Below are 14,165 nucleotides of genomic sequence, written 5' to 3'. Positions count from 1 at the left end.
AGGCCACATTTGAACTCAAGTCTTACTGAATCCAGGACCGGTCTTTTATCCACTGTGCCACCTAGCTGACCCCACAAATATTTCTTATCATCATCCTGTAAATACTGTATGTTGAGTTACAATGCAAACAACTGAGCATAGAGCTACTAGGTAGAGACTAAAGCATCACGTAAAAATATTCCATCCTTATGTAATGATTGGAATGATTCCACCTACTGGAGACTTGCTGTGGGAAAGCTCCACCATGAGGAAAATGCCTCAGAGGCATTGTGGCTTTTCCTTGGCGTCAGGAAATGACGTTTGCTCATGGGGGCTGTCTATCAAGGCTGCCAGCCAATCAACTTGAGGAGTCTCCTATGGTCTGGGAGGACACAGGAAGGAGGAAAGGGAGCCTGTGCGGAGAGCTCTGGGGCTTTTTGGTTTCCTGACTTGATGGTGGTGGCGGCAGAGGACTTCTCAGGAAATTTGAGGAAAGATAGGAATGCCAGGCTGTTGGAATTCTGTTCTCAATCTTTTTCTTTCTATTTTCCAATAAACCCTTAAAAACCTAAACTCGTTTTATCAGTGATTTTAGTCAGTTTCCCCCAAAACTGGGGGAACAGATTAGAATCCACATGTAGAATCTTAAACTACACATTTAGCCCTGCCCAACATCCCCATTACCTCATATTTTCCACTTCATTATTTTTTTGCACTTAGGCCCTCTTAGTCTATGATCTCAGAAACCAAATTCCTTCTCACCCTCTCCATTTACTACATAGAGTACTTTCTTTTTCTAAACTTTAGTTCTTTTAACAGAGGAAAAAAATAAAGCATGAGGCTTTAAATATATATATGTGTGTGTATGTGTGTGTGTGTGTGTGTGTGCACGTGTGTGTATTTTTAAACACCATTAACAGGTTATTCTTTTTTATTAAAGGAATAATTGGGGGGAAAAAACCTCTTAGTGTCCTTTGAAGATGTATGCTTGATTTGGCAAGTATTGCCACAATCATACATTTGAGACAGGACATGTTTGAAAGACGCATCAAATTGGATTCAAACCAGGTCACCCAGAGCAAGCAGCATGAGAAACATTCCGTGCCAAGCGACACCCAAGTGAATACTGAGCAATGCTGAAAGATCCTCATAAAGGGCTGATCTTACACAAACATATGGATGGGCTATAAAACCTATGCAGTGTTTTCTTCACTTCTGCTTTCTCTAGTTTTATGGATATCAGTTGTCTTCCACTCCCAGCATAGTAAAGCACACGCCCAACCTGTATTTTACAGATACAGATTATTAAATAGCCTATAACTCCCTGAATTTTCAGCTAAATAGCATTTAAATGAAAAGAGTCAGTGCATCTAATGTGTCTTCATATTGTCAAGGGTCCTCCCTCAACTCGGGTCATTTATAGGTTCAATTTCCCTGAAGTCAATGTCCTATTTTTGTGCCTGAAATTCTGTTAGCATCCTTTTTTTATAAAACATAAAATTGAAAAATTAGGTCTGTTATATAATATGCAATTAATAGCTACGGGAAAGTGGTTGGTTATTTGTCCTCTTCTGAAGGGGCCATTCTAATGAGAATTCCTGCTGGTCCTTTTGGGAGTACTCAAGGTTGGGTTTTGGTGGATACCTGTGTACACAATGACCTGGCTTCCTAAGTCGTTAAGTTTACATAGATTGGGTGCAATCATGGAAGCATCTCCTGTTATTACATCACACTGTATCATTTTGTCCCCATTCAGACTTCCCTCAATGACCCTAAAATGGATAGAAACTCACAGGTATATTTTAAAAGGGTACTATTCCCTAAGGGTGGCTAGGTATTACAGTGGATAGAGTGCCCAGCCAGAGTCAGGAAGACTCATCTTCCTGAGTATAAATCTGACCTCAGACATTTTCTAACTCTGTGTCCCTGGACAAGTCTGTTGGCCTCAATTTCCTTATCAGTAAAATGAGCTGGAGAAGGATATATCAAATAATTACAGCATCTTTGCCAAGAAAATCCCAAATGGGGTCACAAAGAGTTGTGTACAATTGGATAACAAGAACAAACTATTTCCTATGCAAGCACTAAGATAGTAATGCAAAAGGCATATATCACTGCCTATATTTCTCCTCACAGAGAGAATGAATGCAGAAGCCATTCTCATTGTGTAGTGAGTCCTACCTCTCCCCAAGGACTTAAAAGTTTTCATATCCAAATTTCATAGATTCCTCTCCACTCCAACACAAATTGACACAGGGTTACTAGAGAAGCAAACCTTTGTGGGTCCCACCAATGATCCAAGGAACTATGCAAACCTGTGTCCTTTCAATACTACCTGGACTTCTGGTCAGAAAGAAATATGGGGTTGCTAGAGAGGCAAACCCCTTCTAAATTAAACCAATCAAAACCACACCTCTGTGTAATTCACCCTAGCAGCAAAACACAAAGTCCATATTCCTGCTCCTATGTATTGTGGCTTGGTCTCTTCTCTTTCATCTTTTAGTCAACATGCATTATCCTCTTCTTACCAAAAGGCAGCTTCTTTCTATGAATTGTCACCTCTTTTTAGAAGACTAGATTCCAGAGTTATCCAGAAAGTCAACAGTGTCCACTAAATCCCACCTCTCTCTCTATCCCAAAGGCTGGTAAAGAGGGTCAATCTTCCCTGCTTGGTGTGCTCATAATTAACTGAAACATACAACTGTGACTGAAATACACATGCGACTGAGACAAGATATTACTACTTTTACTTTGGCAAAGCTGCCGTTAGCAGTTTCATTTCCCCCTGAAAAACAGGAGAGGCTTAGGTTCATTGCAATTTTTTAACCTGGGATCAATTTTCTTAGTGTCTTCCTCCAAGAACATGTCTCCTTCTCCCCCCAAAAGTCACCCTTTTATGGGTTCAATAAAAGGAGTAAGTTGAGTCAACTAAATCTACCTGCATCACTTAGATTTGTTGGGTATGACTGATTGACACCAACAGACTATTTCCTTAGATCAGGTTGTCTTTAAAAAAGTGTAAATGAGTCGACAAGTAGGACATTGAGGTGATATCCCTAATCTCTTCATTCTTCTCACCTGGTCACTAACTACCATGAAAGAAAGGAGAGTCACCTTTAGCTTACCCCATTTTGACTGCTTCTCTCCAAAAGCTATTTTTACAAAAGAGCATCCCAAATAGAGAACAGCAAATAAGCACATTGATTCAAACAAATAGCAAACAGAAATCAGAGAAGTTATACAGATTAGAATATACCAGAAAATACACAAAAGAAAGGAGTTCTCACCTGTGAGAGAAATACCTTGCATCTCTCAAGAGAGGGAACTCTTTAATATTCAGGGTAAATTTTATTTCCCTAAGTATCTAGGGGATGAAGATGGAAACAGGGACATGTTCAGGAGCTAATTTCCCCTACATGTCCACACGTTAAATCTAGAATTCCATTCTCTCATCATCTTAGAAAATCAATACTTTGCCTTCAATGCATATGGATTGTGAGGAGAATCTTAGTTATTGCATGGTTTGTTCTTTGATAATGATAATATTTATTATAGCCCAGACTCTGGTGGAAGGGCGAGGAAAGGGTGGAGAGATGGAAGTCAGAAGTGCAAAGGAAACATTTTGACATTCTTTACTGTTTTGACCACTGTCAGCATTAATAGGGATTTAATGAATACTACTGTCCCTAACAGCTAGTGAACTGTTAGTTCTTGTTCTTTTGTTCTTTTATTGGCACAGTTAATAACATCATTTGCTTTTCTTAATGACATTCCCTATAAGTGAACTTGACAGCTAGTTCCATTTTGAAATTACTCCAGTATCTACCAGACAGATAGCCGATGACATTTTCTAGAGTCCATAACCCTTGGGGACCAACTTTTAACTCAATCCACTTTTTAAAAAATCTGAAAGAAAACAAATTATCATCTAGTTGTTTTTGAATGACTGTTATGAATCAGTCAACATTATCAAATGATATTCCTACTTCTCTTTCACATATGTGTAACGATGGCATGAGAACAAAAACCAAAATATTGATTTATCCTTTTTTCTAGTTACATGAGCTTCTAATGTCGATAAAATCAAGATAAATTGAGACTTCTTAATAATTCTGCTTCAGTAAAGTAAAATGCAATAAAAATTGTAATAAGTAGCCATAGATATAGATGCAGATGTAGGTATTGATACAGACATTGATGAGTGGATGATAGATGTATAATTACATATGGATATTAATAGTTATATTACCAAAGTACCTTGTAATTATGTAGAGCTTCAAAGTTTTCAAAAGGCTCCACAAATATTATCTCATTTTATCTTCACAACCACCTTGGGAGGTAAGTGCCATTATTATCCCAACATTCCATATGAAGAAACTGCAACAGGCAGAAGTCGAATGAATTGCCCAGGGTTACACAGCCAGGGTTGGCAGGAAGCTGGGTGGTATAGTGGATAGTGCAATAGGCTTGAAATTGGGAAGACTGGTCTTCCAGACACTTACTGGAGGTGAAAATCACTTAATCCTGTTTGCTTCAGTTCTTCATATGTAAAATGGACCTGAGAAGGAAATAGTCACTCTAACATCTTTGCCAAGAAAACCCCAAATGGGGTCACTAAGAGTGGGACACAACTGAAAAATGACTAAGCAATAACAAAAACACAGATAATAAGTATATGCGGTTAGATTTGAGCTAAGTTCTTTTTTAAAATATTTGATTTTTTTCAGTTACATGTAAAACAATTTAATGCATTTTAAATGAATTTTAAATCCTTTTCCTCCCTTCTATCTTATTGAGAAGGCAAACAAATTAATAAATGTTATAGATACACAGTCATGCAAAATGTTTCCATATTTGTCATGTTGTAAAAGAAAGAACAGACCAAAAATTTTTTAAAAAGAAGAAAAATAATGTTTAAAAATTAGTATGCTTCAATCTTCATTCAGACTCCACCAGTTCTTTTTCTGGAGGTAAATAAATGTGTTTACTTGCTATTCTCTATTTGTGATGGCCCAATGATTCTTATTTTTTTTTCCATTTTCCAGGTCAGTTATTTTTCCTATGAGATATTTTACATTGTATTCTATTTTTCAGTCCCTTTAGTCTGTTTTAATATTTTTGTTCCTCATGAAGTCATTGACTTCTATTTGGTCTAGTCTAATGTTTCAAAGAATTCGTTGCTTGAACAATGGTTTTGTACCTTTTGTTCCCAGTTGTTCCATTGCTCTCATTCCTTTTCCTTTTTCCCCCTCAAATACTCCCATTCCATTTATTAAAATTTTTTAACTCTAAAACAAAAAGAAATAAACAAAAACCCTTTTACTTAATCTCTTCCAGGAATTATAGTTGAGTTTGTATCCAGGTTGTGCTTTTCTCTGGGTCATTGCTTATAGATATTTTGGAATCATTTTCTTTTGGTTTTGTGTCTTGAGCTTCCTTGACATCAAGAAGGGTGAGATTTTTTTTCTCACCCTTTAAGCCTAGCTCCTGACGTTGTTAGTCTGTATGTTACAGCAAGGTTCTACCAGGTACTTCTGGAGGGAAGGTCTGAATTTGTCTTGTTTCTTTCTTGGGGTATTGTTTGGTTATTTCAGGATCTCAGAGATATATAGATTGGGGAACTGCATGCTTTCTATGCTCCCAAAGTAGTCTGATCCATGGGAAAAAAAATCATTGCTGATCCCCTGGTCAGAGCTCTACAAGTTCCTGAGTTAGGTCTGCACAAGCACAGAGTTCTAGACTATGACCTTATCAGTTGCCTAGCAAGCTCTGTTGGTTCAAGGTGCCAGAACTGTAGGGTGTGGGTTTATAGCCTTGGTTATGGTTCTGTGGTTTGACTAGACTCTAGGAGCAAGACACTGCTCTGAGTTTGAGATCAACACTATACCAGTCATGCTGCTGGCTTCTGAACTTCCTACTTGGTACAATTCTCAGGGCTTCTCTATGTTGGAAAGGAAAACTTACAACCTTCCAGCAGACAGGCAGTCAATAAACATTTATCAAAGCACTACTTATGGAGTACTGTGCTAAGGGGCATAAAAGGGGGCAAACGATATTCTTTGCCCTCAAGAAAGTCTCAATTGGGGCAGCTAGGTGGCATAGTGCATAGAGCACCAGCCCTGGAGTCGGGAGGACCTGAGTTCAAATCCAGCCTCAGACACTTGACACTTACTAGCTGTGTGATCCTGGGCAAGTCACTTAACCTTCATTGCCCCACAAAAAAACAAAACTAAAAAAAGAAAGTCTCAATTACCATGATCTGTGCAGGTCCCTTCTCTCTCCTCTCTAGATCTATGACCCAAGATGGGATAGTAGGCATCAAATCTGTTAGTTGGCCCTTGGCCCCTTTCTTTGTTGGTGCTCAGCCTCTCTCTGGGCTCTAGAGTGCTCTGTGTAATTTTATACCCATTGTCTTTCTCCCCATGTCAGCCTGCCCTGGACAGAAGACTTACTCTGGTTCCCTAGATTTCTGTATCAAAATTTGGTGTGGTGTCTTCTCTAGATCTGTTTGGAAGACGACGAAAGATGAGCTCGACACTATTGCATCCTTCTCCTGTGCAAACTGTAAGTATCCAGGGGGTGAGAATTTTGTTTGCAAAGGAGAAAGAAATAATTCTAGATTCTGGGATGGTGAAGCCCAGGCCTTTAGTACATGGGTCACTGAAGTTGTTGCTTTTGAATAAACAGATCACAGCATAAAGACACTGGGATCCTGAGGGAGGGAGAGAAAGAAATCTACCTAAGGCTATTTAAAAGGAGGAAAAGATAAAGAAATGGAGTCAGAAGGTTGTCTTTGTCAAAGGCACAATTTTTCTATTTTAGAACTTTCTAAACACCCTGGTAGCAACAACTTTTGATTTGCCTCTGAAGATGACTTCCCATCACTATTTTTTTTTATCTTGTGGGTTACAGGACACCCTTACTTTAATACTTCAAGGATCCATGATTCCCTCACTTTGGATCGTTTTGTTCCCCAGGAATGGAGATTGCAACAATATTATAGCTTATGAGACACTTTTCAAGATTTGATACCACTAAAAGATTCAGCATCCCCTAGCCAACTGGACAATGAGCCAAACTTAGTGAAGCTTATGCACAGATGGCAAACATATGGGTTTGCTGCTCCTTCTATAGACCCAGGACATTATTATTATGCATATTCCCTCTGTCTGGGCAAAGGCATTTCTATTCTGAGGAACCATCTCTGCTGGCGGAGACTTCATGAACTGGAATTCAGTTCTACTCCATGATAAGACATGAAAGAAGACTTCAGTGCCTCAAGCATGTACAAGCTGATGGAATAACTGCCTGAATAATCTAGGATTTTTTTAAGATTGGCAAATTAAAAAGATTCAGCTACTTTGCAAACCTTAAAGTGCTATATGGGACAGCAAGGTGGGGCTCTGGATAAAGTGGCAGCCCTGGAGTCAAGGAGACCTGGTGTTAAATCTTGCTTAAGAATCTTATTAGCAGGGGTCAGCTAGGTAGTGCAGTGGATTAAAGCACTGGCCTTGGATTCAGGAGGACGTGAGTTCAAATCCAGCCTCAGACATTTGACACTTAACTAGCTGTGTGACCCTGGGCAAGTCACTTAACCCTCATTGCCCTGAAAAAAAAAAAAGAATCTTATTAGCTGGTGTTAGGGTATATAATTGTATACCCTGTTTGCCTCTGTTTCTTTACATGTAAATGAGCTGGAGAAGGAAATGGCAAATTACTTCAGTATCTGTTCCAAGAAAACCCCAAATAGGGTCATGAAGAGTTGCACATGACTGAAATAACTGAACAACAGTAGGCAACACAATTTTTAAGCCATCAACTTTCAAGATATCTCAAAAGATGTTGTGAGCCAAAGCCATGGGAAACTTTACAACTACACCAGAATACACATATACATACACATACACATATGTATACCCATAAACATATACATATATAGTACATAAACACATGCCCATGCATATATGCATATGCACATACATATCTGCATTACATGTCATATATACACATGCCTATATTATATACGTGTATATATAAACATATAAGACTATGTAGTTATATTTCTATTAAATAAATTGCATCTTAAAGTAGACTTTTCATATGTTCAAATAATTGAAGTGATATCAAAAACCACTGACTCATGCTTTAATTTCTCATCTATTTAAAATCTTTATGATTATCTCTACTCAAACTGTTGTCTGCTGGCAATTAAATAGCATGATTAGAAATGTATTCAAATTCATGATTGTGCAGCCACTTAAATTTCCAGTGGAAATTCCATTTATTTTCAGCCTTTGGAAGAGTGAAAAATACAAAAGGAATATTCTGTCTAAAAATACCAAGGAACTCTTATTCTGAAGGCAACCTACTTGAGGGTGATTATTTCCAACCCAAGAATGCTACATATACCTAAGGAAGATTCATGTTAAGCCCAATTCATTCTCTACTTCCCAGTGAAGTTATTCATCGGAGCCACTATGGCAGTAATGAAAATTGCAAACTATCAAGAGAAGGGCTAAAAGAATGCATGATACAAAGTCAAATAAACTATTTTTTTCTTGGGAAGAGCCTGTGTATTTTTTGGGTAAACTATTTAAATATCTTTATCTATTTATCCCTTTCTCTATATCTATCTGACATCTATCATCTATCTCTATGGTTATATCTACATAGCTATATAATGCTATGATGTGTGGAGGGTGTTGTAACAGTCTGTGAGAAGTGAAGTGCATCAGAGTGATGGACTTGTCAGGAAGACTTGGGTTCAAATTCAGCCTCTGACAGTTATTTCGAACCAATCACTTCTCCACTATATGCCACAGGAAGCTCCCTGGGATTTCTAGGTTGCCATCAACCTTGGGCAGGGGAGTTCCTACTCTACCATTTGCCCTGGGGATAAAGAGAACACCAATCTTTACAATAGTGGCATACACATATACAAAAATGTGTTAGTTACTAAAAAAGTGACTGAAGGACTAGGTTCATGTCAATGGATATGGGCCTGTGCACCCTTGCACAAAAGTAACTTAATTATTAACTCAGTTTCTCAGGAAGTCTAAAATCCTGCCTCAGATATTTACTAGCTATGTGCCATGGGCAAGTCACTTAACCTCTGTCTGCCTCAGTTTTCTCAACTGTCAAAAGGATAACAATAGCACTTATCTCACAGGCTTGTTGTGAGAATTATATGGGTTAATATCTGTAAAGCACTCAACATTATGTCTGACACATAGTAGGTACTTAATATAGTCTTATTTCTTTCCTTATCATATGAGACTGTCTATATCCCCCCCCCCTCAGTGTTCTTGAAATTTCCCTGAGGAACCACAGGTGAAAACTTCCATTCTGGGGTACCCCCCTTAGTTGATAATAAGACCCTAGTTCCATTAAACCAATTGACATCATATTAATTTGCAAAGAGGCACTGTCTTCAAAATTAGAAGAAGAGAAATAGAATGCCCTCCCAACACCTGAGGGATGCACCCCATTATTCTACTTTTGTCACAGGGGAGAACTTGCCTAGACAAGATCATTTCCACATAACATTTGTCTCACCAAATCTACCTCCAAATAAGATATTGCTACTAACTGAGACTTTGTCTCATCTATCACTGTCCTATGTCTTGAAAGTCATTCCTTGAGCCTCAAGTCTCCAAATTAAAGCATCTGGCTGCAAATACAGGTAGGGACTTAACTTCTAAAACCACAGGTTGCTCTCTCTTGAAACCTTTCAAAACTCACAATGTGGTGGCCTCTGATTTATTTCATCTCAAAAGAAAGAAAAAACCACCAAGGCAAAGAATTGAGGTCGTTTTTTTTTTCATGGACCACATGTTAGCCTTGGATAGGGAGGTCCCAAGTACTCCCCCCCTTACACCATTGTCTATCTTTCTAAAGACCACCAGGAAGAAAGAAGTCTGCTAGAACAGGGATCCTTAAACTTTTTCGTCTCATGACCCCTTTCTGCCTGAGAAATGTTTACATGACTCAGTTATATAGGTATATAAAATAGGCATACATAATCATATACTATTGCCAAATTTTTCACAATCCCCACATTCAGTTATGTGACTCCATATGGGGTTGTGACCCACTGTTTAAGAAGCTTTGTGATAGAAGAGAAAGGGTTCTTGTGGATTAATACCTTAAAATATCCCTAGACCAGTTGTATTGTTTATCAACAAGGCTTCTGTTTATCACTTGACCAGTAGACTGGAACCTATTCCTTATAATTCTGAACCTGAACCACTTGAGCCACTTTGCACATGCTCAAAAGGAATGGACTCATTGGTCATTCCTTGATTAAACCAGGTTCATAAGGGAAGGCCCAGGGTAGAATGTGCCTGGTGAAGTAAGCCTTACGGGTGCCTAGGGATTCTAAGGTACAAAGATGAATAGGAAATTAATTCCAGGCATACACAACAGACATGGGTATAGGGCACGGTAATCTCCTGCAATGGGAATAGCAAGTCAGCCAGTTTTGTGGTATGTAGAGTGGATCATAAATTGTAATGAAAAATGAGGCAGGAAAATAGGTGAGGATCCTGTATTTTATTCTGGAGTGAATAGGGAGCTGTTGGATGTTCTGGAGTGCTTCAATCTGAACTGTGCATAAAGGGAAGGGAGGAAACCCTGGGAGAGGTAGTGAATTAATGGGATTTTGAAGGAAGATAAGGATCCCACCTTGGTAAACTTGGAGCATATTTGAACACTTCTACTTTTAATTTTCCTCATCTACTGAATGCCCAGGTCACCTCTAACTTCTTTCCTTTTCTTTTTTTTTTTTTCTTTCTTTCTTTTTTTTTTTTTTTAGGGCAATGAGGGTTAAGTGACTTGCCCAGGGTCACACAGCTAGTACGTGTTAAGTGCCTGAGCCCAGATTTGAACTCAGGTCCTCCTGAATCCAGGGCCGGTGCTCTATCCGCTGCGCCACCTAGCTGCCCCACTTCTTTCCTTTTCTAAATTCTTTGATCAAAGAAGAGTCAATTGTTGTATATCCGTGGGCAACCAAGTTGAGATGAATGTTAATCACATATAAAATCATGAAAAACAACATTCCCAACCCCTACATTCTTATGAGATGTCTTTGGTGAAGTGGAAAGAATATTAAGCTGTAGCCGCGTCCACATGTAATAAAGAAATAATAATAAAGAAAGAGAAAAGTGGATTTTAGCCAACATTCTGAGGTTGTACTAGATTTAGTGTGTCAACAAATTAGTTCCAGGGCTTTGACATGGGATATAAATTCATCTCATATTGAGACTGCAGGGACTCTGTGCTGTGGGCTACAAGCTACTGTAAGAAGCTTTTAGGATTATTTGGACATTTTGAAATTTGTTCTTACCTTCCTATGGAGTTTTAGTGAAATAGTCTGAGTGAGACTGATTGAAGGCAATACTCATGGTGCTTTCTAGTTTCATTTTGAAGTTTTGAAGTTTCAGGGCCAGAGAGAGTTGCTTCCTGGTATTTGTCAATTACAACATGAAAACCTTTGAGTCTGAGATGGTTATAAATTTTCCATCAGTAGCCATGGGAGGAAGGGATTATAAACACAGCCATGGCCAAAGATTTCAGTGAGTGGGGCTGGAAGAAGCTTTTAGAATTATGCTCTCTAGTTGTTGTATTCCAGTACAGTGAACCAGAAGCCACTGGGATTGAAATGGGATTATTTGGTTGTCCATCTGACAATTTCTAAGCATTCCCTCCTCATTCATCCAGCGTGCATTAATCTCCTCTTCTTTGATGGGTGCTGGGATACAAAGGGAGAACAATTAAAGCAATCCGTATCCTATCCTCAATGAACTTATATTCTACTGAGGGAAAATAAAATGTAGCCAGACAAATAGCAAAATACATATGAGGAATAAGGAGAGAGGGATCCCCAAAGAGGCCTAGTGTGGAATAGTGTAGAAAGCACTCACCCTCGATTCAAGGGACCAGGTTATAAATCTTGACTCTAAGAACTTTAAACTTTGTCACATTAATTAAACCACATGACCTTTTGTAAAAAAAACTTTGTGTTCCAAATTCTTTTCCTCCATCCCTCTGGACTCCCTTCCAAGAACTCAAGCAATTCAATATAAGTAATACATGATCGATCATGCAAAACATTTCCACATTATCCAGGTTATGAAAGAAAACAGACAAAAACAAAACTTCAGATAAAGGAACTAACAAAAAAAGTTATGCTTCAATCTGTATTCAGATACCATCAGTTCTCTCTCTGTAGATGGATTGCATTTTTCATAAGTCCTTCAGAGTTGTCTTGGATCACTGCATTGCTAAAAATAACCAAATCACTCACAGCAGATCATCTTACAATATTGTTGTTATTTTGTATACAGTACATTTCACTTTGCATCAGCTCATGTAGATCATTCCAGGTTTTCTGATAGTATTCTGCTCATTATATTTTTTAATAGTAAACTATATTTATGTAGTACTTTAAAGAGAGATTTCTTTGCAATAAATCCACGAGGTTGATTATTGCAACGGTAATAGAAAACATTGATATAGTACCTTATACCTGACAAAGAATTTTCTTCAAAATAGCACAGCAAAGTAAGTATCATATGTTTTCTTATCATCATCCTCAATCAATCTTCCTCATCATAAATCATCATTTTCATTAACTAATCATCATCACCCAGTCCTCATCAATCAATCTTCATCTTCGTGCAATCATCAATGCATTATCATCATCATCATACATTACTCTTGCATCTGCTTTAAATTTTTTTGCACAATTAATATTGTTAACTGTTTCCCTCCATCCTATTACCGCCCCATAATATTTACTCTATTTCCGATTTTTTCACCCTATCTCTCCTCAAAGTTGTTTTGCTTGGCTTCCTTCTCCCCCACTCAGCACTCCCTTCTTTCACCCCTCCCTGCTTATCCCCTTCCCCTCCTACTTTCCTGCAGAATTAGATAGATTACTCCACCCAATCGAGTGTGTATGTTGTTCCCTCCCTGAGCCACCTCTGATGAGAGTAAGGTCTTTGAGCCAATTCAGATGAGAGTAATGCTCATTCACTGCCCCACTCCTCCCTCAACTCTCCTCCCACTCCATAAGCCCTTTCTTGCTTATTTCATGTGAGATTTCACCCCATTGTACCTCTCCCCTTGCCCCTCCCCCAGTGCAATCCTCTTCCCCCTTAATTTTACCCTAAAGATGGCATCATGGGACAGCTAGGTGACACAGTGGACAAAGGACTCACCCTGGACCCAGGAGGACCTGAGCCAAAATCCGACCTCAGACACAAGAAACCATGTGATTTTTACAGCCTCAGTTTTCTCATCTGTAAAATGAGTGGGTTGAACTAGATGGCCTCTGAGGTCCCTTTTGCTTTTGGTCTGTGATTTTATGAAATAGAGTAGGGACAGGGCAGGAATCTGGAAAGGGCTTTTATGTTATTTTTTTGTTTGTTTGTTTGTTTTTGCAGGGCAATGAGGGTAAGTGACTTGCCCAGGGTCACACAGCTAGTTAAGTGTCAAGTGTCTGAGGCCGGATTTGAACTCAGGTCCTCCTGAATCCAGGGCCAGTGCTTTATCCACTGCACCACCTAGCTGTCCCTTGGAAAGGGCTTTTAGAAGAGGCAGCCTTTGAGCTGAACCTGGAGGGAAGGTGGGCTTTCTAAGAGTCAAAGGTAGTATGTGAATATGTCCCAGGAATGGAGGATAGTTTATCCAGAGGTGTGATAGCAGCGTGGGGACAATGAAGCAGACTGGATTGGCTGGGACTTAGGGTATGTGAAGGAGAATGAAGCTGAAATGGTCTGTGGGTGCCAGACTGTTGAGATGTTGAAAAGTCAGAGGAGTGTGTATTGCAGAAGCTCCCAACATGGGGTCTGTGAACTTTATTATTTTTTAAAATATTCTGATAATCATTTCAATATAATTGGTTTCCTTTGGAATTTTGTATATTTTGTTTTAAGCATTTAAAAACAGTATTCTGAGAAGGGATCCCTAGGCTTTGCTAAATTTGCATAGGTCCATAACACACAAAGACACACAGATATTCTTTCTCTCTCTGTCTCTGTCTCTCTGTCTCTCTCCCTCTGTCTCTCTCTCTCTGTCTCTCTGTCTCTCTCTCTCTCTGTCTCTCTGTCTCTCTCTCTCTCACACACACACACACACACACACACACACACACACACACACACACACACAGGTTAAGAACCTTA

The 14,165-nt window shown here is 38.9% G+C and overlaps 1 protein-coding gene across 1 annotated transcript in view; it reads right to left on the bottom strand.

The window, feature by feature from the left end:
• Window positions 1–1,720, bottom strand: part of LOC122747093 (bax inhibitor 1-like) — a 72,518-nt gene extending 70,798 nt beyond the window's left edge. The window contains exon 1 of the mRNA XM_043993317.1: window positions 1,624–1,720. Coding sequence (XP_043849252.1) covers window positions 1,624–1,720 — 97 coding nt within the window. The remainder of the gene's footprint in view (window positions 1–1,623) is intronic.
• Window positions 1,721–14,165: the final 12,445 nt, after the last annotated feature.

The sequence above is a fragment of the Dromiciops gliroides genome, chromosome 3 (assembly GCF_019393635.1).
Source record: "Dromiciops gliroides isolate mDroGli1 chromosome 3, mDroGli1.pri, whole genome shotgun sequence".
NCBI classification, from domain to species: domain Eukaryota; kingdom Metazoa; phylum Chordata; class Mammalia; order Microbiotheria; family Microbiotheriidae; genus Dromiciops; species Dromiciops gliroides.
Note: the sequence above shows the minus strand (reverse complement) of the source record. Positions and strands in the feature narration are given on the sequence as shown.